We start from the raw sequence: 26,050 nt of genomic DNA, 5'->3' as shown, positions 1-26,050 counted from the left end.
TGTCTCTTAAAAAGGCTTTAAGAGAATTTTTATCAGCTTCAATAGATGTACTTTGAGTTTCTTTTTTACTGCTATGTGTGTTACGGTATTCAGCCTAGCATGAAGTATTTTGTGGTCGCCTGTATCCGCCGTAATATTCCCTTATTCGTCCAGGATTATTTGTTGCTAAGAGGTCAAGTATGCTTTCGCAACCATTTACGCTTCTTGTGGGGTCTTTAACTAATTGTTCAAAATAATTTTCTGAGAAAGCATTAAGTACAATTTCGGATGACGTTTTATGCCTATCGCAGGCTTTAAACATACAATTTTTCCAGCATATCGAGGGTAGACTGAAGTCACCACCGACTATAACTGTATGAGTGGGGTACCTATTTGAAGTGAGACTTAAGTTTTTGCAAGTGTATCTCCTAGTTTTTGCAAGTGTGTCTCCTCAGTCGGAGGATCAGTAAAATGATCCCATTAATAGTTTAGTCCGATTGTGAAGTATATCCTCTACCCACACGATTTCGCAGGAACTATCTACTTCAATTTCACTACGAGGTAAATTACTACCGACAGCAATAAATACACCACCAACTGTATTTAATCAATCCTTTCTGAACTGTTAGATAGTTTGAAAAAATTTCGGCTGAACTTATTTCCGGCTCCAGCCAGGGTTCTTTACTTATAACTATTTGAGCTTCAGTGCTTTCTATTAGCGCTTGGGTTCTTTCCCAACATAGCTACGACAATTTACAACTACAATACTAATTTTTACTAGAACTACCTTACTGTGTTATACCTGCCCCCTTGTAGACGGACGCCCTTTCTGTGGTTCCCTGAGGCCCTCTAACCTAAAAAACCGCCCAGTCGCTTCCACACAGCCCCGGCTAACCGTGTAGCCGCTTCCTATGTGTAGTGGACTCCTGACTTAAGCGGAAACGGGAAACCCACCATCCGTTGCACAAGTCAAGCAATTTGCAGCCTACACAGTCAAAGCAGCCATGTTCCTAAGGGGCTCCATTACGCGCCTAACGTTGGAGCTCTCATCTACCAGCAAACCCAGCCTTTGAATGCCCAGACCTTGCAGGCCCAGACCTTGCAGGCCGAGAAGCTTCCTCTGGAATAGGGTGGACGACTGCATCCGGCTCTGAGACATCAGCCACAGATAACGCCCGAAATCTGTTCGTCAAAACGAACAGGGGAGGCCCTACGATCGGCCACTTGGAAAGTCTTTCGCTGCCTACCACACTTTGGAATTATCTCCCACTCCACCACGGGTGAGGGTCAATATCAGTGCAGGCAGTACCTGGGAAGGCCGCAGCAGTGGACCGATCGGGGGACACACGTGAAGCGCTCTACGTCCCTCGCATCACTGCGTCCGACCCCGCCCACAGTGATGCCCCTTGGCAGCAGCCTCAACCTTCGTGACTGAAACCAACACCACCTGGAGATGAGAGCGAAGGGTCACCAACTCAGCTCGCATCCGCACACAGCAATCACACTCCCTACCCATTAATGAAGTCGCTCCTGTTTGAAGCTCGCAAAAATACGTAACAAACGAAGGGTGTACTCGCCTTATCAGCAGCAGGTGTTGTCACTGACTAACCGACACTGAGCTACAATAACCAAAACAAACAAAAGCCTGTACGATACAAGGGTCGATACAAGCGTCGATAACAATGGCTGTCCTGTACGTTACAATTTTAAAATAAAACGTTGTCCCTAGTAAGCACTCAAACATACAAGAAATTACAAAAACACACTAGTAACTGTACGGATAACAAAATAAGTCGCTCCTGTTTTATTTCAATTTTTAACAATATTGCTATACCGCTAGTGATTAATGCTGTCCATATCAAGCTTTATTCTCTTTTTGATCTCCCTGGATTAATTCTTCCCCTGCCTCCTTTGCCAAGCCAACTTTTGCATGTTTTCTTCTGTTGCTTGGTTTCGTCCAGTCACACTTCATCAATGCTCCGGAGTATCTTCAGTGTCGTTGCACAGAGAGGGAAGCCTAGTCTCCTCAGGCACCTAATCGTAACTACATTTCCACAGACACTAGACAGGCATCAAATGCAGGTATGGTCATACCAATTGACGACAGAAACACTGTTTTTCGACAACACAGCAATACAAGGCGATTGTAGGTGTCATTTGTATTGTGTTTTCCCATGTACACATTTTTTCGGCAGTCCATGATTGACTAGTTACCTTCAGTTGGTTTTATAACTTCTGAAACAGCAAATGGGAAACAATATTTGTGGTTGAATGGCTTCTGCCTGAAGGTATTTTCACCAGGATATGTCACAAAGGGAAAGTTGAGGATTATCATCTGTGAAAAATTTGTGACAATATTACCTACACGGCACACTGCATTGTTTCATGCTATGTAAGTTATCCTTGACAGCTTTTCCATAATCTATTTGTGAAGTGTGAATTTCCTTTTCTGTCGTGTCTATTAACACCTCCAAGTGGCTTTCTATCAACTAATTTCTTGCCTTTAATTTCTTTCTTCGATCTGAGAAGTCTACAACCCATTTACTTTTGAACATGCCCCACACATTCCAGTTTTTCAATTTTAGTTTGAGAGCCATAAGTTTTGCTCTCTAAAACAGCGCTAAAAAAACACTGGAATATCCGTTACCTAGATACTTAACATACCTAACACCACATTGTTCCACTGACCTTTGAAATATTACTTTCATTCCAGCTGCTTCCATCCCACCACTTGACCCTGGTAATTCTTGCTGCACACTTGTGTTCCTGTTGGCACCTTTCTTCACTACCTGCACTGTTCTTTCTTAGGTCACACTGAAGAGTAATATTTGCTCATTAGTTGGAAGTGTAAGGCTTTGCATGTATCCACAAAGGACAGATTATACACCACGAAGTGATGGATGGGCCCTCGTCATCCAGGTTGCATCACAAGAGACTCACATCTGTCTTCACTACACGGTGTCTTACTTCCATTTCACTGTTAATTATCCACAGCTTCCTCAACTTTCAGGCCTTTCTTGCACTGAACTTCAAGAGGACTGAGGAGTGAGGAGTGTGTTGTTGTGATAACTGAATCTACTTTCTGGTGCAGGCATGTTCATCAAGCCACAAAACAAAATTGTGCCGTCCCTCTTACACCTAAATTTTAAATTCTTTCGAAGAAAGTTATGTAATTTGGTATTTGTTTGCAGGTTTATGTCTGCAGTTCTGGTACACACTGAAATATTGGCACCATTGTGCCACATATCGCTACTAGAGGAGTCAAAACAAAATTGCGCAGCCGATTTGGTGGAGTATTGTGCGGTATTTTATTTTCTGGATCTTAACGATACTGCATAGATGGCACCTATGCTTCCACTTTGGTCAAGTCTAAAAATGATGTGCAGACCATGTGTCAAGAACCGACAATTTCAAGAGAAGTTGAGGCTAGGTGTGCTTTCAGATCCGCGTGCAATGGGAGGCAATAATGGGAAAATGAAAATCCGTAATGGATGAGATTCCGAGATCCTGCACAAAATTTTTAAAATGACAGGGCATCCACTTGGATCAACGAATGCTCGCACTCATTCCAGAAACCCGCCGAACCAAGTTCTTTGGCACATAATCATGGTAGACTATTTATGGGCGTATCAGAAATACTGCAAGGCAGAGTCAACAGGCCCAACCATCTTCAGCCAAGGTGATACTGGGCGTTTTCTTGGCGACTTAAGGTATGGTGCTATAAGATTATCCTTCTAACAGGAGCATACTACCTAACTGTTCGATGAAGTTACAGTATACTGTCAAAAGCACTGAGCGAGAAGGCTTTCGAGGAGGGTGTTCTGCTCAACAACATCCCCAGTTCACTCTGCACAGCAATCACAAATATTCGTTAAGCTATGTAATTTTGCATGAGCTAATTCTCCTGACCTGGCTCTCCGTGATTACTTCCTCCTAGTATGTAGGAAGAAACCACTGCGTGGCAGAACGAGGCAATTTTCGAGGAGGAACGTTTCCTCGACAGTTAAACGCAGCTTTCTACAACCAAGATCTCAGCCTACTCAAACGTCCAGGAAAATGTGTTGCACTGGCGAGTAAATACCCAGATAAGGGCTAACACCAATTTCACGTGACGCAGATTTTTTTTTTAGATCACTGAACTCTTAAGCACATGAACATTTGTTTCATCGAGTCAAAACGCATACAACTGCGGCATAAAGGAAAGAAGTAGTGCTTAAACGCCACAAGAAGACCGAGGCGCCTCCGTCTGCTACTGCGATGTTTTATCCGTTCCCCGCTGAAATACGGCGGCAGAAGTAGGCGTCTGCTACAACCCCAAGCTGCAGCTGGCGGCGGGCAGCACCTGGAAAGCGGTCGCTATCCGCTACCCTCGGCTACGGGAGGGTTGCAGCCGGAAATACAAGCTCGCGCTGCGACAGAGGGGTTGTTTCTATTGTATGATCCACAGAGGGTGAGCACCGCGCCGAAAACCTGCCACTACTGAGGCAGAGGACGGTCTCCATAGTTGTGCAGCGCGTCTGCTTAAGCCCTGCCATCCATGATGAGCAATACATATTGACCTCAGAAATCTAGCGCTTCATTAAAAATGACTTCAACTCGCCAAATATAATCAGTACGTGCAAGTCAATGTTGCCGAGGACTGCGACGAGGTTTAATTAAATAATAGTAATGAATAGATAAACACTAAGGAAACCAGGGTCCTGTGTTTCGGTCTATTGAATAGGAGTTTACTGCCTGCCCACTGGGTGGACCTAAATAAAGTATGATGGTAATAGAATGCTTGAACACGAAAAGCAGAGACCATGTTGACGTGCTTTAGTGTTTTAACAAACATTCCGCGTTTATACCTGTTTCTGAGATTATTATTACTGGTGAGGGTTCCTACCTTCTTCCGCACGGGAGTTTGTCTGTCTTGTCGTAGACGTTGTAAGATAAATTCGGATTGTAGTATTCACTTATGGGTGAAAGCTAGTGGTCCTCCTCCTTTGGAAGATTGTCGCATTGTTGGTGATTGTACCACGTATAATCATTGAAAGCAGTTCTCAACAAACGGCCCTTTTAAGGGCCACAAATACTACACATTGATCTTGCCAAAAGCCGAGAAGCGATTCTTCTTGGTGTTTTAGCTCTCTGGGGCACTCCAGCCGATAGTCCGAACTTAACAGATTCTCGCCATATGACCCTTTCAGGTAATTTACGTACATAAAACTAAGGAAATGGTGTTAATGACGTTCCATTCCGAATTCATAACACATAAGGCAGGCAAATGCATCAAGTTAGAGATGCTGCAATTTTAGAGCTATCGCCCGTTTTAGATCCGCAAAAGAAAAACCACTACTGGAGACTATGCAAGTGTTACATGTGCATGTGCCGCTCGCTGTTTTGCCGCTTCGGTCCCCAGTTACCATTTCATTTGCCGGTTTTCCTTCTGACAACAAGCCACTGCTCTTTTATTAATTAAGTAAGTATTCACTTTTGATTCCTGAAATACGTAAAGAAACCGCTCAGAGCATAGCTGAACTACTAATATTTTCGTGAGAAATTAAGTCCGGCAATAATACAACCTACCAACACTTATTTCTTAGAAATACATAATGAGTTTTCTAGTTATAGAGTGCGTTCCGTAAATAACGCGACCATTTTTTTATTTTATTTTTTTTTTTTGACGCAACGGTACACCACAGCGCGTTGTAACCGGCTGGGCTAAGTGGAGGGGGTGTTAGCTTCAAAACGCTTTTTGTCTCATTCGGCTGCGAGCTGCCGCAGAGTCAGGACGTGCGTTTCCGTCAACCCCGTTGACTTTATGTAACACGGCACAATGGATCATTCTGTAGAGCAACGGTACGCTATCAAATTTTGTGTCAAACTTGGGGAGTCCGCCATCGAAATGTTTCTATTACTTCAGCATGCATTTGGGACTGATTGCTTGTCCAAATCACAAGTTTTCATATGGCCCAAGTCGTTCATGGAGAGCCGAGATATCACCGACGAACCTCGCAGTGGACGGCCACCAACCGCACGAGTCGACGAAAATGCGACGCGTGTGCGCGATTGTTTGAACTCTGACAGACGGTTGAGCCTTCAATTGAAAACACTAACTCTAAACATGGCAAAAACAACAGTTTTCCGCATTGTGACCGAAGATATGAACATGAGAAAGGTGTGTGCCAAACTCGTCCCAAAAGTGTTGACCGATTAACACAAGCGCATGCGAGTGCTTCGGTACCGAGAAATGTTGGAAATGTGTGAAAGTGATCATTTTTGAAACTCAGTTATCACTGGTGATGAGTCGTGGATATTGTTGTACGACCCTGAGACAAAAAGGCAGATTTCAGAGTGGCACACCCCATCGTCGCCCCGTCCCAAGAAGGCACGCATGAGCAAGTCCAGGATCAAAACCATGCCCATCGCCTTCTGTGACGTCAGAGGCACTGTCCTCCACGATTTCGTACTTACCGGAACGATAGTGAACTATTTGGAAGTGCTCACTGAAAATGAGGGTCTCGCGTTGTCTAAGCGACATGGACACGTGGGAAGTTCACCACGACAACGGGCCGAGTCACAGCGCCTTCATTATCAAAGACTTCCTGGTTAGTTCCCCAGCCTCCCTACAGTCTTGACCTGGCTCACGCTGACTTTTTTGTTTCTTCGGTTAAAAGGAGTCACGAAAGGAAAACATTGAGACACGATTGAAACATCCAGGCGCTTGTTACAACAGCTCTAAAGGACATTCCGGAAAAGGCATTCTAGTATGCCTTCCAGGCATGGAAACACCGCCTCCAGAAGTGTATCGACGCAAGAGGGTGCCATTTTGAAAATTTTTGATTATTTGTACGAAAATATTCAATAAATGATTTTTATGAATTTCGTCGCATTACTTATGGAATGCACCTTGTATGTGCAAAATATACGGTCGTTAAGCGTTCGGAAACCATTGTTATCCGAGACAGGCACCGCATTCACAGTATGAATATTCATTAACTTGCAACGAACAGGAATGTACATGGGCTATCCACAAAGTACATTACGTTTTGGAATTAAAAATAAAGTATTGATTTCTAATTCCAAAACGTAATGTACTTTGTGGATAGCCCTCGTATAAGAATGCGTAAATGCCCGGAAGAACAGACACCTCGCAGAATCCGTGAAAGGGGGGAGCAATTTGTTAAAGGACATAGAAAAATTTCGACATTTAGGTATACTGAATCTGAGCAGGTATACTGAATCGGAGCTCTGGTATTAGAGAATATCTCGTGCAAGCGTGTAACTAGGTGTTCGAACAGACACTGCGAACAGGGTGACTACTTGGTAGCATGGAAAGGATGAGAGAAACTGTATGAGGATGTAAGACTTCTTTTCTGCATTTTCAAATGCCAACACGTAAGCTCACTGTCAGGAGTATGGGGGCAGGTAGCCGATGTTTAGTTTCAGCAGAACCTTAATATACTTCAACTTTCGGATGTGCGGATATGGATCTGGTACATGATTTCAGGTTTTTTATGAGATGTAGTTAGGAGAAGGACGACAACATACAGCGGCCGATATATAATAATAGCACGGCAATTACCTGGATCGCTTGCCACTGTACTAATGATCTGGATGACAGCGGCCACGTCTGCTGGACAGTCCGCCACGGTGCGAAGTGTCTCCAGCACTGCGCGGCCCACCATGTCCCTGCAACACACATTGCCTCGTCAGTTACACAATTGTTTAACGACTTTAAGACTATTTCAACACATGGGGGCGAAGAGAAGGGGAAATGCCGAAATTCGCTAAAGCCGAAGTCTGATTTCATGTGATAAGCATAGCAGCATTGCTTTGGCGAAGGCAAGGGCAGAAAACCCAAAGCCTGTGATCGCCTCCCGAGTTTTCTGGAGTAACACTCAAGGAGCGCTCAGCCGAATAATGAGCCATTAATTAATTATTACCAGTACAATTCCATACGACTGTACGATCGTTTTTAAAATGCATCACTTCCTATTTTCGTTAGTTATGTTCTTGCAATGATACAGTGTTTACCAGCTTCTCTTAGTATTTCACATTTTCTTTTATTTTTGCAAGGATCAAACACCACACACAGTTTTGAAATGTTGCGGCAAGAGCAGGTGTGGAATGAAATGCCCTTGCTAAAACGAACATCTTCCGCGTGGAATGAGAGTACGTGAACCTAACACAGCACAGTTCCATCTGTTTTCTTTTGTTGGTACGAGACTTTTTTCAAAGTAAACTTCGAAGATATCGGCTGGATTAGCATATTAAATATCAAGTTTTCTGCTATGTTAGGACACTGACATCTCCATTTCTAATGAACCCCGCTCCTTTTATTGACGCGGTTTGCGCTGTCGTCTAAGATCGTCCTGATCTTTAATTTTATCCTACCACCTCCTCTTACCACAAGTCCCGCTAAGAATTTTTCGGCCCCGTTCTTTCTAAGGTGTTTTATTCAATTTATTTCCTTTCCTTTATCCAAAAATTGTTTTTGTTCTCCCACTAAAATATTTTTCGAATTTTTCAAGCCTGTAAAAATTGTTTTATCTTCACCCGGAAATATTTTTTGGCTGTACAATCGTCGTCCTCGTAATGACACATAACAATACTTTGCACAGATACCAAAATACAGAAATGATTAATTTTAGCACTGAAAAACTCTTTAGAGGATGGACTACTTTAACCAGTAAAATGTTTGTAAGCCTGACACGAGACAAGTTACCGTAGAAACTGAATAGGAGAAATGCTCTTCACATAATATGCTGAAATTTGGTGCACACATTACATCCTGCAGGTTCTCTGGCGTTGAGATTTCATTGTCACAATGTGGAGGAAACCCTTCTCGAGTCAGTTTTATTTTGGCCAATGTGTACTTCATATGATACGCAATGAGAACACTCAACAAAACCATCCGTCCGAGAAATCTACCCGCCGACAGTTGCGTACCCAGTCATCACAACTGAGGTCTACGGTTCGAAGCCGGGCGGAGACCGGCGCCCTACGGCGGAGCGCGATTGGCGCCCCGAAACAGAAGGCTGCCATCATTGGCCGAGTGGGAGATGGAGCCACGCCTCCAAGTAATGGCCGTGGCAGCAGGGGCGGCAGTAGCCCGCAGAGGGAAATCGATCACGGCGCGACCGCCCTGCCGCCTCCAGCGAAGCACCACGCACGCCACGTGGCCAGGACGACGAATCATCTTCACACTTACACAGCAGGCATCTGCCAAGGTCACGCCACAGCTCCGAGCAAGAAAAGCACTAGCGACGAGGCAAGATAGAAAGCGCCATGTTTTACAAACAGAGGCCACGTTTTGCTACTTATAACCAGTCTACAGTTAAAGAATCATGATTCGCTGCTACGAATTCTAATCCTACGTGCAGTACTCTGGTAAAATGGCGGCGTAACGTCTCGCCCTGTTCTGTAGGAGCTGCATCATTTGCAACAGCGGGCAGAAGCTGCGCAGGAGAGCTCTGCAGAGGTCGAGTGCAGTTGCTGCGCGGGATGATGGCACTTCACAGTTGGCGAGCAATTAGAGCTGCAAGCGCGTCCTCGCCGCCTTCGCCACTTCACCTCAAGTTCCAGTTGACGTCCGGCGAAATTTCACCCTCCTCCTGCATATTACCACGTCTGAAGAATTTCACTTACGTAGGAATACCTGGTTATTCTCTAAACCTGCAGCAGTAATAATGACTACTTCACATCAACGGCATTAAATTGCACTTAATTGTAAAATAAAGTTCTCATTAAAATAAATTGTGAACAAAATGCAACTGGGCCTGTGTTCTACTCGGAACATGGCCAAAAGCGAGAATTGTCTATCACCATGAACGGTTACTTCGCCGATCAATCTGTTGGCGCCAGAACAGCTTCTTCCCTACATTCTAGCTCACCGCAAAAAAAAGTAACCAAAGGTTCCTAATTTTTTCCATTACAAATGTAGGCATAACTTTACAGAGTTCGCACGGCACTTTGCTAGAATTATGTAATTGTTTCGAAAGTGGATTAACAGTAGGTCATGCTAAGACCCCAAGTCGCAACGTCACACAATACATGTAACAATATCGTCCATCCCAGACGAATGTTGTGAATTTCAGAAACGAGTAGCTACCATGAACAAGGGGACTTTCAACGTTTTACACGAAATTTTGGTCAGCCATCCATAAGGGATCAAAAAGAAAGATCTTGCGATCGTTACTTACCATTTGAAAATGGTTCACAACGACAGCACAAAGCGTTGTATATTTTCCTTGTCAGCGTCATTCATTAATGCACGAATCCGAATTGTAAGTAGCAGTTTCGTTAGTGAAATTAAGCAACTATCTCACCAGTGCTTTTCAATTACTACGGTGAACATACAAGACAGTATGTGATTTCCTTTAAACAGTGTGTGGCTGGCAAAATTTAGGATGTAAATATTTCATGCTCAAGTTGATCCAGTGACGAAGTGACGCACAAGTCATCCACAAGTTAACTGTTCAGTACCAGGAACACAACCTGTTTTAAAGCCTTAGAACAGGAGTTATTAAAATACAGCCAGTTGAAAAGTATTTCGTAATATATCCATTTATTCCATATTATCGCGCTTTCAGCTTTGTAGCCGTTATCAGGTGAAAAAGTGCGAGTGAACTTAAACGTAATGAAGTGCTTCGTACAGAATGACTCTCCACAATGACCAGCGGGGGTTACAGAAACTTTCAAACATGCGAAACCCTAATCGCGCTTTTATGAGATCTTTAATGTCTTGATCCACAACTATCAGATAGATGGAGCTTTTATGGAGTTCTGATGGTAACTCCGTACACACACACACACACACACACACACACACACACACACACACACACACCAAGGATTGTTATACGCACAATTTTACTGACTGCGGATTTATTGTTAGGAATGTAGCACGACTCCATCTTTGACAGTTGGCTGTTCATCTTTTATATATTAATGAACTGATATATTAATAGTAACTCGCACTTTTTTCAGATGGTATTTATGACGTATTATCTGAAAAGGCTGCATAAATATAGTTTTAACTTTATAGGATTTCGTAGTGCTGCAGAGACAGGCAACTTTATTTGAATGCTCAGAACTGTAAAGTTGTTCTCTGTACAAAATATAATCCTATGGGTAATATCACCTAGTCTCTATTGCAATCAGTCAACTTCTACAAATGCCCCAGATGTAACATTTTGCGAAAATATCAAGTGGCAGACGTTAGTTCATTGGTACAATAATGGGAAATTGCAATTAGTATACAAATGAATTTGCTCTTATCACTCTTGTGACCTATCCCGTAATACTGCTGAAGTGTGCGACAAATGCTGAAAAATCTGAACGGGTAGTTACAAAATTTCAAGAATCTGTATCAAGTGAGGAATCTAGGAAAATACTAAGACCTATACGTATCGTTTCGGCAGGTACCGGTAAACGAAGGCTGAGCTTTTTTACCGCATTTATAGCCATTTGAGGAGTCTCTTCTCATGCCCACTACGCGAACTGAATGGGAAGAAACCATGGTATAACAGGGAAGTGCTTAATACCATGCACTACATAGTTTGTAGAGCACAGATTTAGGTATCATCTTGTCTTTTTGAAGACGCTCTTTCAATTTTATCGAAGCGTTGGAAGAAATCGTGAATGCTTTCTTTGCTGCGGGACGACACTGCAGCGTCACAAAGGTATGGCAGTACCCGCCGCTTAGTACGCCTGAGTATGTGGGCATAAACGTCTGGTACGATCCATGAACATATTGCAACACTGGACTCTATATATTTTGTGTTGTTAGAATGAGCATACTCAGAGGATCGCTAACACACAAATCCAGACTTTGCATATCGTATGTAGTCTGATATACTTAGCCCGCGCTAAGAAACCATGCCGAACAACGTTATTGATTTAACTAAGGGGGCAGTCTTCCAAGGATACTCTAAAGAATTGGAGGGGTTAGGATTAGGAATGTCGACGATTTCTTTATGTAATTTCACAGAAACACACTTAAGTTAGACAGTTTTCAGAAAAGGGTATTTCTTGTTACTTTGTTTTCACTGTGGCTCTCGTCCAAGGTTTAACATACAACTGACAATGTGGACTGATTCTACTCATGAACAATTCTGAATGACGACCAACACGCCTTCTAGAAGGCGTCACCTTGACATTCTACTGATACCACGGAGCATGCGCTTTATTGTTGCACAGCGTAGAGAATGAACAACTACAAAAAACCTAAGTAAAATATATTGATAATACCAGGAACTCATCTGAATGAGTTCACTTTAAGTTGTACAACGACAGCACATGGCACGTGACTTTTCTCGCTTTGGAAGCGTGTTAACTCATCTACCACTACCCCACATCACGACCACTTGCTTTGGTAACACGAAGTATGGCGGACAGGTATGTTATTTCCTTCACTGTCGTCGCGATGGTGCTTCACTATGGTATTCCATCTCTTTTATACTGAATATGTTTGTGTGTTAAACCATAACACGATGGCAAATGCTTGACGAATTCTTACTCGCAGTATGCAGTGGAATTGGGCATGCATTCGAGCATTTGTTCCACCTTTTTCCTAACATCTGTTTAACTACTGCACTGCCTATTTCATGATTAGTCACTACCCACTGTACAGCTTATGTTAACGACGAAAGGTGAGTTGAACAACACTATAGTGTTTTACGAATATGGTCTACTGTACACTTGCTTTTATTCATTTGTTTAAAGTGCTGCACCAGTTACGGGGAACCTGCCTTATGAGAAGTTCGAACAAGGGAATTTCATACTTTTTACATTAATGTATTACCGATGAAGATTAGAGAAGAATTAAAAGGAAAACTGCTACGACTACCTTTAAATTTGAACACTGACTAAGGATGTCAGTTTCATATTTATCCACCGAACAGATGAGAAATGTTTACTTTACAATCCTTCAGAAATTTTTTAGCAGGAAAGCGAAAGATTGAGTGATACTAAAATTATTTCTTACTTTCTCTCCATGTGGTACTCGTTACTGAGGTTTGAAGACAATCGGTTGCTTCTCAATTTGAGATGTTTAAGGTATCAACGAACTGGCAACACGCTCGGTGGTAGATTGCCGTATGTAACATGTCTCAATAAAACGACGAAAGCAGTATGTAATCCTAATTACGATCTTGGCATGGTTCATTAGATAAGGAGATATATCTAAGGTATTCCCATTGGCCTACAGCTAAAACAGTAATATTTACAGCTCGCTCTGCGGTCGCTTTTTCTAGTTCGTACGCATTTTCAAATGTAATGTCTGGTTAGTAATATTGGTGATGTAGGTAAGTGAAAATCACGCCATGAACCTTCTAAGCGTTCAGTCAAAAGAGATATTAGCAGTCGAGAGCCGCGACCTCTGGGAAGCACGCCGCAAGCGGCGTGGCGTGCCACGGCGTCTTCTGTCCGCGGCCTTGAGCCGAGACAAAGCGTGGAACGACGATGCCTGTAGCCAGAGATCTTCCACCCAAGTTAACCAACAGCCCGACACGACCCAAGTCTTGCAACATCCTACACCTCTTCAAGTTTTCCACAGTAACAGCTTGTGCCATTTTTCGAAACTCATTCTTGCTTATCCCTTTTACTGTAGAACAGATGCACGGATAAATTAGCCAATGACTGCTGTCTCACCGTCAGTTTCATTCATGACACTATCGCCCTATTTTTTTATTTCACCTTCCACTAAAATAGTTCCTTTATGTACAAGCTACTTCGTAAAATTCCGTACCTTATCCAGCTGAAGATCGTTGAAGTGTTCTGCAGTCGGCGGAAAAAAAAAAAAAGTCACGCTTACTTTTCTTACTAAAGTTGCGGTCGTTGTCAGTGGCATGTAGCATGCCATAATGTGCGAGGCATTTGCGGAGTTAATGCTACCTTCGATGGTTTAGAATCAATACCATCTATACACTAAACAATAGACGCACCACCAGGGAATTATCAGAATGTGATTAACATGCACAGACAAACGAATTGTTACAATTTCAGAAACTTAATTATTTATTCAGGAGAAAGCTTCACAAACTGACCAAGTCAATAACGTGTTTTTCCACCTCTGGCCCTTACGCAAGCAGTTATTCGGCTTGGCATTTATTGATAGCTTGATGTCCCGAGGGATACCGTGCCAAACTGTCCAATTGACGCATTAGATTGTCAAAATCACGAGCTGGTTGGAGGTTCCTGCACATAATGCTTCAAACGTTCTCAACTGGAGCGAGACCGGGCAACCTTGCTGGCCACAGTATGGTTCAACAAAAACGAAGACAAGCAGTAGAAACTCTAGCCGTGTGCCTACGGACATTATCTTACTGAAATGTAAACCAAGGATAGCTTGCCATGAAGAGCAACGAAGTGAGGCGTAGCCTGTCGTCGACGTACCGCTACCGCTGTGCTGAGAGGGTGCCGTGTATGACGCCTGATCATCACTCTTGGTTGTCTAACTATATGGCAGGCGACAGTCAGTTTAGCATCCCACTGTTAGGAGTCTACGGAAGCTGCTTCGGCCTGAGATCTCACTGACTGGAGCAGAATTGTCTATAGCAATTAATCCCGCTTCGAACTGAGTCCCCATGGCCACGGAAGACTTATCTGGAGACAACCCGGACCGGACACCAGTGGGATGCCAACATGACTGTCGCCCGCCATACCGTCGGACAACCTGGAGTCCGTGTCTGGGGTGACATTTCTGTCCATGTCAGGACCCCCTTTGTTATCCCCGGCACCACTACATACAGCGGAACGTCGACGGTAGTTTCAGCCCCATTCTGTTGCCTTTCATCCTGGGCTCACATTGCAGTATGATAATGCCCTCCCTCACAGAGGTTCTTGGCCAACAAGGTCGCGGCATCTCCATAAAATCGAGAATGTTTATGGCAATATAGGCAGGATTCTCCCACCAGCTTGGGATTTTTGCGATTTAACGCGCCCTCAGGACGACGTCCATTAACTGTCGATGAACGCCAAGCCGAATAACTGCTTCCTTAAGAGCCACAGGTGGACCAACGCGTTGGTGACTTGCTCGATTTGTGAAGCTCTCTCTTTGATAAATCATCCAATTCTTCTGAAACTGTGATCCTTTGTCTATAAATGTGTATCGTGTCTACCGATTTCCTGCCCACTCGGGTAATTGTTTCATAGAGCTTAGTTGTGTGTGTTTTTTGAAAATCTAATAGCATTTCGGTTAAGCAGAGAAATATACTGAATTCCTGGTTCTATTCGTATCAGAACGCTTTTAAACAGTGAACCACATTCACTCCTTGCCTTCAGCATAGTGGGAAAATCTGCACGTACGTCTGGCTCTAGTTTCCCTACTTGGTCAAGCTAATCCCTCCAGCTAACTCCAAAGTAGTTTACAGATACAGAGGTTTGTACATGGACTATTCTGCAGTTACATGTTAGAACACATACTCTGAAAAAGAAGCAGCGCCGTAACAGTAACATTTTTCCATCTCTCGGTTAAAAAAAAGAATGCACTTTAACAGAGTCGCTTATCAATAATCGACGGGGACCATTAGAATGACTAGATCTTTTTGGAGCAAGTGATCAATCGTATCCCTCGACGTTTAACCTAATTCTCATGGAAATTTCCGCTTGTTAAGCAACTGTTTCAACGTTACAGTTAAAAATGATACTTTGGTCTGAGTCACACACAAAAGTGCAGGAAAAGTGCGTATGTCTCCCGAACTGCTACATTATTATACAATTATTCACGTCTGCTTTCCTAAAGTTCAGTCCTGACCATGGTAATGCTAATTGCGAAAATACACTGCTGGAAACAAAATCGCAATGTCAAGGAGGAGTTGTAAGACATATATGAAAGTTTGCAGGCCTATTTCTGCACGTGAAATATGGTGTATTCATATTTCCCGCCTGCCTTGCGCCACTGAGGATGCGGATCGGTTTTGCTCTAAATACGAGCTGTAACGGTCGTGAGCGCTCGTTACCTTTAAGATGGGACATGGTGAGTTTATGAAAGAGAAGAATACCTTAAAGACGACGACGACATTTAACACCTCACACTTTGCATGAGGTCGTGTAATAGGGCTACGGAAAGCTGTTATGTTCCTTGCAATGAGATTTTACACGAATGTAGCCACTGTAAATGATGGCTGGCAGCGGTGGTCACGAGGATGTAAGGTCCCAAGGAGACCGAGCTCCGGGCGACCACGTGGCACTACCAAGGCAGACGGCCATCATGTTTGGCTTGGGGCTCTGGCGCATCTTACTGCTTCAGCAGCAGCAATATGAGTAGCAGCTGGCACCACGGTGACCGCGAACTGTTACATATCGGTTACTTCAAGGAGTCAGACGCCCTGTTGAGAGCTTATTTGTCGTGTACAGCAGAAACCCATATTCGATGAGTTTGGTATTACAAGTTACATGCCACGAATATATGCTATTTCTAAACACGGGCGCGTTGAATGTGTGGAGAACGAATAGTTATTAGTACAGTTTATTGTAATACAATGACGGGTAAGGTCATGTTGGTGATAAATTTACGTATTTAGTTTTTTCGCTTTGTGAGAGCAATCCCTTTTAAGGTAACGATCCATTTATGATTCATGAAAACGTATCGTTCTTATTAGGTTTTGTTATGAAATTAAATGCGAATTACATTTTAGAGATAAAGTACACAAAACGCAGTCATTTAATTGCGTAGGTCAGCATGGCGTACCCCACTGTCACCATTTTTCCCCCACTTTCGAGGTTTGTGAAAGGTTGGGAGAGTTTCGTATGAAATTAATAGACGTAATATTTCATGTTATGTAAATATAAACGATCTCTGACAGGAGTGAGTTTGATTTATGTCTTTCCTGAGTGGACATGTACCTTTCGTTTTTGCATTATTGCACGTTCACGTTCACGGATATTGAAGTTTTATTTGTGTATACCACAGACAGAACAACCTGGAAAGCATATGGTCAGGAAAGAAGATGTTCTTTTTCCATAGAGCTGAGGTAGGAATTTTAGACGCGTCCTGTTTTGTGAGTACACTGCATGGTTTGCGAGCCAAATAAATCCGACAACCGCCGCTGGAAAACTCAAAGAGCGCAAAATCAAGTCAACCAGGTCGTGGCGTGTGTCGACGGCGCTGTCTCGTGACGTTGGATATCCCGTCCTCCTGCATGTCAAAGTTACCTGCCTCGTACCGTGTGCCGACGGCTTTAGGAGGCCAGTTGAGGGTCTGACTATGTTAGACACACTGCACCTACACCTGGAGTTAAATTCTCGTGCGCGATATCGCATGACAGCAGGAGCGCACTAGTGATTATCCCATTCACTCTGATTCCAAATTTGTTCGTCATTCTGGTGATTCGATGTGTCGATCTGTCATTCATGAAGAGAATTCCATGGAGTGTTGCAGAACATGATAACGCTCGTCCACATACCGCTGTTGTAACCCATAATTCTCGACAGAGTGTTGACATTGCTTGACCTGCTCGACCACCAGATCTGTTTCCGATGGAGCACATACGGGATTTTATCGGACAACTCGAGCGTCATCCACAAACTGCATTAACACTCCCTGTATTGACCGACGGAGTGCAACGGGCATGGAACTCCATCCCACGAACTATCATCAGTCACATGTGCAATACATGCCCGTTCGCAAGGTTCCATTAAATATTCTGGTGGGTACACCGGTGATACCAGCATTTCACATTTGCAATGTTTTATCTCGCGGTTACATTAAGCTGAGTTCTTGCAACGTACATCAAATACGTTAACTGGGCAAATGGATTCTAGAAATTTCATTACTCAACAGTATTTTTTGGCGTTGCTTTTTTCCGTCTATACAGTTTCAAATTATGTGAGATGACAGTCATAAGAATAATGTCCACTCCCGACTAAAGAAGCATGATGAATTACGTACTGCTTTTGACCATGGACCTTTGCGAGGAGGGGTGGTGTGGCTTGTGTACCTAAAGAATACAGATAGCCGTACCGGAGGCGTAATCAAAGGTTGGGTATAGATTGAGAGGCAAAACTAACCTGCAGATCCTGAAGAGTGGCAGCACCATTTTCATTTTTGCGGGCAACAGTCAGAAGATGGACTGATCTGGTATTGTCACATTAGCCAAGACACAGCCTTGTTGTGCGGATACTGCGAACAGCTGAAAGCAAGGGATGACTACAGTCATTTTTCTGACAATGACTGAATCTATTAGGTAAAGTACTTTGATGGCATCTACTGGGCAAAATACTTCAGTAGTTAAAGCGTCCCCTATTCAGATCGGGTGGGGTCCACTCTTTACGATATTGGCATCAGGAGAAAGAAACCTAGCATTCTACGTATTGAAGAGTGAAATGTGGGAACCCATAATTGGGTAGGTTGGAGATCGTGAGAAATAAGGGCGGTGGCAGAAGAAACTGGCCATGGGGGCAAGTGAATACAGGGCTATCAATAAAAAATTTAACAGGGGTAAAGCTGGATTACGTCTGAGAGAGATGCAAAAAATGCATAATAAGGTAAAAATTGTAGTTCGAGGAGAGAAAAATCTATGACGGGACTGGAATTCGATAATAGGAAAAGACAAGAAAAAATAGATGAATATGGACTGAGCGAAAGGAATCAAAGAGGACCCTCCAAATAGGGTTTTGCACAGACCATAATTTAAATAAATTTAAGAAACCAGAGGTGGTTGAACGTTTCAGAGAGAACGGCAAGACGAAGTAAAAGATGAAATAGATATGATACCATGTGAAGAAAATGTGTGAGCACGGACGGACCTGAGTCGAAATATGGTCCCTGGAGCAGACGACAATCCCAGAACATTTGAGATACTTTAGGGAACCAGCCACGACTGAACTATTCCACCTGGTGTGCAGGATTGGAGGCAGGCTAAACACCCCTAGAATTCAGTAGCAAAAGCAATACCGTTTTCAAGGAAGGCAGGTGCTGACAGGCGCGAATATCACTCAATTATCATTTAACAAAAATGTTTAGAAAATACCGACAATTATTTGGAAACTAATCACCAAAAACTAGCAGAAGTCAACGTTGGGGAAGATTTGTTTGGTTTCTGAGGAAATTTAGGAACACCCCCAAGCAATACTGACGTTACGGCTAGCCTTAGAATACATAATCATGTGTAGCACTTTCAGATTTAGAGGAATGATTGACAGTATTGACCAGAATACTAATAAAAATCCTCAAATTACTGAAGTGTCCTGTTTATCTCTCAACTGGAGAAAGATTCCGGATTACCGCCCCCCCCCCCCCACCCAACTTGGATCTCCAGAAGCAGACTGATAAGAATGGTGAAATAACTAACGACGGGATAACATTCTACCAGTCCATGCTTGCAAAGTCTGAAGTTTGAACGTAGTATAAAAGTTACGAAATCTGAAAAAGGGAATGTATAGGCGCAGTCTGTATACAGTGGGGATCAATGAAGTTAAATAGAAGGAGAATAAGGAATTCTTGTCAGATGTATATATGGCAATAGCGGCGGCAGAAAATGTACAACGGGAGTAGGATACATTATCAACTGGTAAGTAGGGTGAGCTACTTTGAACAGTTCATTGATAGGTTAGTTATCAGGATCTGTCAAACCAACGCCAACAACAGTTGTTCAGGTATAGGCCTACATGCCGACGGTGAGAGAGAGAGAGAGAGAGAGAGAGAGAGAGAGAGAGAGAGAGAGAGAGAGAATACGATAACACTGAGAGTGTAATTTGGAATATGAAGAGAAATGAAAATCTAATGATCATAGACTGTATCGCAGACGTAGGAGAAAGGAATGTAAGAAACACGCAAGAAAATGGGTTTGGCAGTAAGAATGACAGCGGAGACACACACTGAGGTCTGCAATAAATCACAGAAGGGAATAGCAAATACTCTGAGAAATGACACGCGTCTGAAGTTCAAGGATATGGATACTGCTGTAAGTAATACCAGAATAGGCAGTTCAGTTGAAGACGAGTTGGCATCTCTAAAAAGGGCAATCACAAAGGTTTCAAAGCCGATCACAGGTACAGGGAAGACAACTGTGAAGAAACGTTTGCTAACAGAAGAAATACTTCTTTTCATCAACAAAAGAAGGACGCACAAAAATGTCAGGTTAAGACAGGAATATAGCGTAAATTCCTCAGGAATGAAATTAATTGGAAGTGTAGAGACGCAAGGCGAAATGCTGCAAGAAAATGTGAAGATATCGAAAAGAATTTGTTGTCTGAAGGGGTGATACAGAATACGGAAAGTCGAAACAACTTTTGGTGAAACTAAAAGCGAAGTCATCAATTTTATAGATTGTGCAATGGGAATCACAGTATAGAATCGACCTGCATAAAAATACTACACCTAGCGAATACTCATTTCCTTAAGTTTTTTTTCTCTTCAATTTGGAGAAAGGTCGTCATTGAAGACCATCACCGAGTAACATCGTACAATAGTGACACGTTAACATGTTTACAACCCACGGATACGTACCCTTCTACAACGCTTATCCTTTTTGGGCAGGAGCATTGTCTATATGGGAGATTTTTGCAATCCATGCCTCTCGCCACTTTTCTCTAGTTCAGTAGCTTTACAGCTGATGTTATCGTTACAATGTCAGAAACGAACTTAGTAAATAAGTTTCCAGCAAATACAACGTATTTCGCCTCTGATGCATGCCACCGGCATCCACCCAATGCTTTTATTGCTGTCTCGCTTCTACCGTTTCATAGTCACTCTACGTACATACGGGATACATGCGTCACAAACCTCTTAGTAATTCTAATTCATCACTTAGAATTTTTTGTTCTCTTACGTCTGATATGGCTAAGGCGTCAGCTTTCTCACACATTCAACGATCACTCAATATCACATTGTGCGTTTTCTCTACGTTACCATCCGAAGTTTCAAACTAATTACGGCTAAACATTTTAATTAAAGGATTTTAACTTCATTTGATTACGTTCTATTGAAGCAGTTACTGGATTTTGAGCCACACGTTGCTGCAGTGTGGAAAATGAATCACGGAAATATTGAACATTCCCTTTAACTATTTGCTACAGAACTATGAGCAAGCAGAGAAGTTATTTTTACAATGCAGCTAAACGCTGGTACACGCGTTTGCCTACGTCAGTTTCCAAGAACATCTACGCAGCGCTGAGGAGCAGTTATCTGCAGAGCACGAGCATGAATGGCGACAGGCAAGCCGTGACGCCTTATCTGTGCGCTGACGCCCTCTGAGGCGCCGATGGGCAGCCGAAATACGGCCTACTTGGGAAACCGTTGCGCCGGATCCTACGCTGTTTTGTTTCGTAACGATCCGCTATCTACACGAAGAGATGTGGCGGTCAGCTTTCAATGAAAGTCGGTGCAAACATTCCACGACGTTTCTTCGTACGGGATTGAGGAAAGCGTAGTGAAGTTCCAAAACCAATTCGAATCTACACGAAAGATTGTTGGTTGTATACGAGGGTAAGTCAATTACTATCCACAAAATAGTTATAGAATTTTATTGTAATCAAATAGGAAACTTACAAGAACATTTTTAGACAGTCGGCTTGCGTTTCAACGCACTTGGCCCATCGTTGTACATGCTTCTTCATGCCCTCATAAAAGAAGGTTCTCGGTTGAGCTGCGACCCGAGAATGTACCACTTCTTTCACTGCTTCGTCAAATGCAAATCGCTGGCCCCTTAATGCCTGTGAGTGGACCAAACAAGTGATAGTGGGGGCAAGATCGGGACTACATGGAGGATGATCCAGTACTTCAAATTTGAGCGTTTCAGCAGCATGCGGACGAGCATTGTCGTGCAACAACCCAACACCTTTTGACAGCAATCCTCGGCGTTTGCTTCAAATTGCAGGCTTTAGCCTGGCAGTACGCATATCACTGTAACGTACACTGTTTATTGTTGTGCCCTTTCCCCACAATGTTCCAGTACTGGACCTTGTGCGTCCCAAAAAACCGTAAGTATCAGTTTTTCTGCGGACGGTTGGGTCTCTCAACTTTTTCTTGCACGGCGAATTTGGACGTTTCCAATCCATACTGTGCCGTTTACTTTACGGCTCGTAATGATGGATCCATGTTTAGTCACCAGTAATGATCCTGTCTAAGAAGTTGTCCCCTTCGTTACCATAGCGATCCAAATGTTTATTGCAAATGTCGAATCGCGTTTGTTTATGCAACTGTGTGAGTTGTTTTGGGACCCATCTTGCACAAACTTTAAGAAACTCAAGTCTGCTGTGGATGATTTCGCAAGCAGAGCCGTGACTAATTTGCAGACGATGTGCCACTTCGTCAATAGTTAATCGTCTAAGAAAATCATTTCACGCGAACGCTCAACGGTTTCTTCATGTGTGGCGGTTAACGGTCGTCCGGCTCCATCGTGCGTAAAACTTGTGCGACCACTTCGGAATTTTTCAATCCATTCGTAGACACTCCGTCGTGTCAAGACACTGTTCCCGTACTGTACCGGAAGTCTTCGATGAATTTCGGCCCCTGACACGCCCTCCGACCACAAAAAACCGATCACTGAACGCTGCTCAGCTTTGGTGCAAATAGACAGCGGAGCAGCCATGAGTAACAGCACGGCAGCGATAACGAAACTAACCTAGCAGCTTGAAAATCGCAAAGATATAACAACAAAGCACGCATCGTCAACGTAAAACGACAGTACTACCAAAATAAACAAGAATATAAATTGCAGATGACTGACTTACCCTCGGTACGGTCGCAGGTTCGAATTCTGCCTCGGGCATGAATGTGTGTGATGTCCGTAGGTTAGATAGGTTTTAGTAGTAAAGTCACGTAGTGCTCAGAGCCATTTGATTTTACCCTCGTATATATGTTGCCCCACATTCCTCAGTGGTCATTCCCACTGCCAGCTTCAGCAATATTTTGGAGTCCTTAAAATCAAACCAACTGAGGGAGATAGTACCGAGAGGGTGGCAGATATACTAGCGGGGAAAGCGGAGATCCAATATCCACTCAAAGACCACTTAGGACAATGCCAGAGAGATACTTCCAGCATTGGTCATCTGAGCTAGTTGTCACAGTAAATGATCTATAGGTCGGTAAAACAATTTATCTTCACAGCCCCAGTAGTCTTCTAGAACTAGCTAATGATCAATTGCTGTAATGTTGAATCGTTAATGAATGGTTTTAGAAACTTAATCCAAAAGCTTAGTTTGGCACTGTTGACTCTGGAACATAGTTCCGCACAGGAAATTACTCAGATTTAAACGATGGAATAAATGACCTCGTCAAATGAATGGTCTTTATTAGAACCATTAGAACAGGGTAAGCAATACCACAAGAGAATACGAAATTATACCACTTAGCACACACGTGGCTGCGATGTTTGTGAAAGCGCCGCTGTCAACATTAGCTATAGAGGATATTTTACACTGAAGTGCGAAAGAAACTGGTACACTTGCCTAATAATATGTAGGGCCTCCGCGAGCTCGAAGAAGTGCCGCGACACGGCCTGGCGTGGACTCTACTACTGTCTGAAGTTGTGCTGGAGGGTAGTGACACCATGAATCCTGCAGGGCTGTCCATAAATCCGTAAAAGTACGAGGGGGTGGAGATCTCTTCTGAACAGTACATAATGTTCAAGTCTGGGGGTCTGGTGGCTTCTGGACGTACGGCGTGTCGCATTGTCCAGCTGGAATTTCAAGTCTGTTGGAGTGCACAATGGACATGAATGGATGCAGGTAATCAGACTCGTACCTATCACCTGTCAGTCTTATCTAGACGTATGAGGGGTCCCATATCACTCCAACTGGAAACGCCCCACACCATTACAGAGCCTCCACCAGCTCGAACAGTCCCCTGCTGACATGCACGTTCCATGGACTCATGAGGTTGTCTCCATATCCGTAAGCGTCCATCCGCTCGATTCATCTGAAACGACACTAGTCAGACCAGGCAGCAGATTTCCAGTGACCTACAGTCCAACGTCTGTGCTGACGGGTCCAGGTGAGGCGCAAAACTGTCCCTTTCAGTCATCAAGGGTACACAAGCGGGCCTTCTGTTCCGAAAGCCCATATCGATGTTGTTTCAGTGAACGGTTCGCACGCTGGCACTTGATGGCCCAGCATTGAAACTTTCCACAATTTACGGAAGGATTGTACTTCTGTCACGTTGAACGGTTCTCTTCTGTCGCTGTTGGTCCCATTCTTGCAGGGTCTTTTTTTTTCGGCCGCAGGGATGTCAGATTGATGTTTTATCCGATTCTTGATATTCACAGTACACTCGTGAAATGATCGTACGGGAAAATCCCCACTTCACCGCTACCTCGGAGATGCTGTGTCCCATCGCTCAAGCGCGGCCTATACACCACGTTCGAACTCAAATCTTGATAACCTGCCATTGTAGAAGCGGTAACCAATCTAAAATCTGCGTCAGTCACTTGCTGTCATATAGGCGTTGCCGACCGTTGCGCCATATTCTGCCTGTTTACATATCTCAGTATTTGAATACGCATGCCTATACCATTTCCTTTGGCGCTTCAGTGTATTTGAGCTTACTGCGGACCTGTTCGACGTTATAGATGAAATGCATGGTAGGATTTCTGCCATGGGTATCCGCTGAAATTTTTGCAGGACGGACAGGATTCAAAACTTGCCGGTGTTTACGTAACTGATTCGATGGATCTGTAACATGTCGTGTACCATGAACTAAATTTGGTAATAACTACACAAAAAATATGGCACAGAGTAAGTTTGGTAAGTATCTTTAAAGTAGATTACGTTGGCACCTAAGCGTAAGCTTATTTCAATAATACATGCAAAGTACACCTTTTTATGTATCAACATGAATATGCATTGCACCTGTTTTATTCAACGATCAGCAATAACGTACTCATATGGTTATGTTCAGGGTATCCAACGAGTTATTAAATGGAACTATAAAATATTTACGCTAGTATTCCTGTATTCTCATAACGTTACGTTGAAACCGAAAATTGAAAATCTAAAAGAATGACTGACAAAATCCTGCTGGTGTTGGACATCAAAAATGCAAAAAAAAAAAAAGTTATTTAACTCTGATGGCATCTGTAACATTTCTTATAAAATTACACATCTATTAACATTAACGGATTTCTTGAAATAAGACACTCTCGGTTGCAAAATCTTATATTACTTGCATTCCTCATTTTAATCTGCATATTGTAATTTTTCACCCCTAGGCCAAATTGATGATACCACGCCCCCCCCCCCCCCAAAAAAATGAATCACGCCATTTCCTGCAAATAACAATTTTGCAACCGGGATTGTCTTATTTAAACAATCCATGCTGAGACTTGGGGGGACAAATGACTAGCACGTATATTACTGCCAAATTTATGGTGTTGGGAATCAACGACATAGTTCTTTCTCTATGGTTTACGACCGGTTCCTTTTTGCAACTTTGCACGGGCTGAACGAGGAAGTGAAAGGCAGACTTAAGACCACTTCAGCACCGTAGGATCGTATCCATCTTGTCTGCAGTTCAGAGCCGAAACCGCGTCCGAACCATTGGACTGGCATAATTTCCTTGAAAGACTTCAATTCAGAAAAATTCCAAATACACAAGACTGCTCAAGCTGCAACTTTTGTTGTCAAGGACGGCCATGTTAAGTCTGAAGTTTAGTGGAACCGCAGACAATGACTAGTAGATATTCCAGAAATCCCGTAGTGAATAAATTGGCTGCACCCAGATTCCAGGAGAGGGCACGTACCCCTTTTTGCGGATGCCTATGGTTTCTACCATATTTTGAGACAATTTCATCGTCCCTAAGGCTGTCTTCTTACAACAGTGATTTCTGGATCGTGATTAAACCACTCAATGTTGCAACGCCCGTTTCTCAATTCGTAAGCACATACGTCTCGTGAACAGATTCGATCACACTAACTTTTAAAAGCTTACGTTAATTGTTAGCACTGTGCGTCAATTTCATGGAGTTGCTATTTTTGTTAATGTATAAAGGATCTAAAAATCCATACAACTAACGGTTGCAATTGTACCCGAATATAAAACAAAACTAGGCAGCTAGCTAAGTGGTTACTCAGTGCTCTAAACCATCAGAACATATCTAGCAAATGTTCTCTACCGGGAGGGGCCAATGCTAACTACGTACGATAT

The 26,050-nt window shown here is 43.2% G+C and overlaps 1 protein-coding gene across 4 annotated transcripts in view; it reads right to left on the bottom strand.

Moving 5' to 3' along the window:
* Positions 1-26,050, bottom strand: part of LOC124613021 (serine/threonine-protein phosphatase 4 regulatory subunit 1-like) — a 343,197-nt gene that overhangs the window by 77,887 nt on the left and 239,260 nt on the right. For 3 of the 4 annotated variants that reach the window (XM_047141575.1, XM_047141574.1, XM_047141578.1), the window contains one exon: positions 7,547-7,653. In XM_047141575.1, the coding sequence (XP_046997531.1) occupies positions 7,547-7,653 (107 nt within the window). Of the gene's footprint in view, positions 1-7,546; positions 7,654-17,976; positions 18,099-26,050 lie in introns of all 4 variants that reach the window. The other variant, XM_047141576.1, reaches the window with a different exon arrangement.

This window comes from Schistocerca americana, chromosome 4, assembly GCF_021461395.2.
Source record: "Schistocerca americana isolate TAMUIC-IGC-003095 chromosome 4, iqSchAmer2.1, whole genome shotgun sequence".
NCBI classification, from domain to species: domain Eukaryota; kingdom Metazoa; phylum Arthropoda; class Insecta; order Orthoptera; family Acrididae; genus Schistocerca; species Schistocerca americana.
Note: the sequence above shows the minus strand (reverse complement) of the source record. Positions and strands in the feature narration are given on the sequence as shown.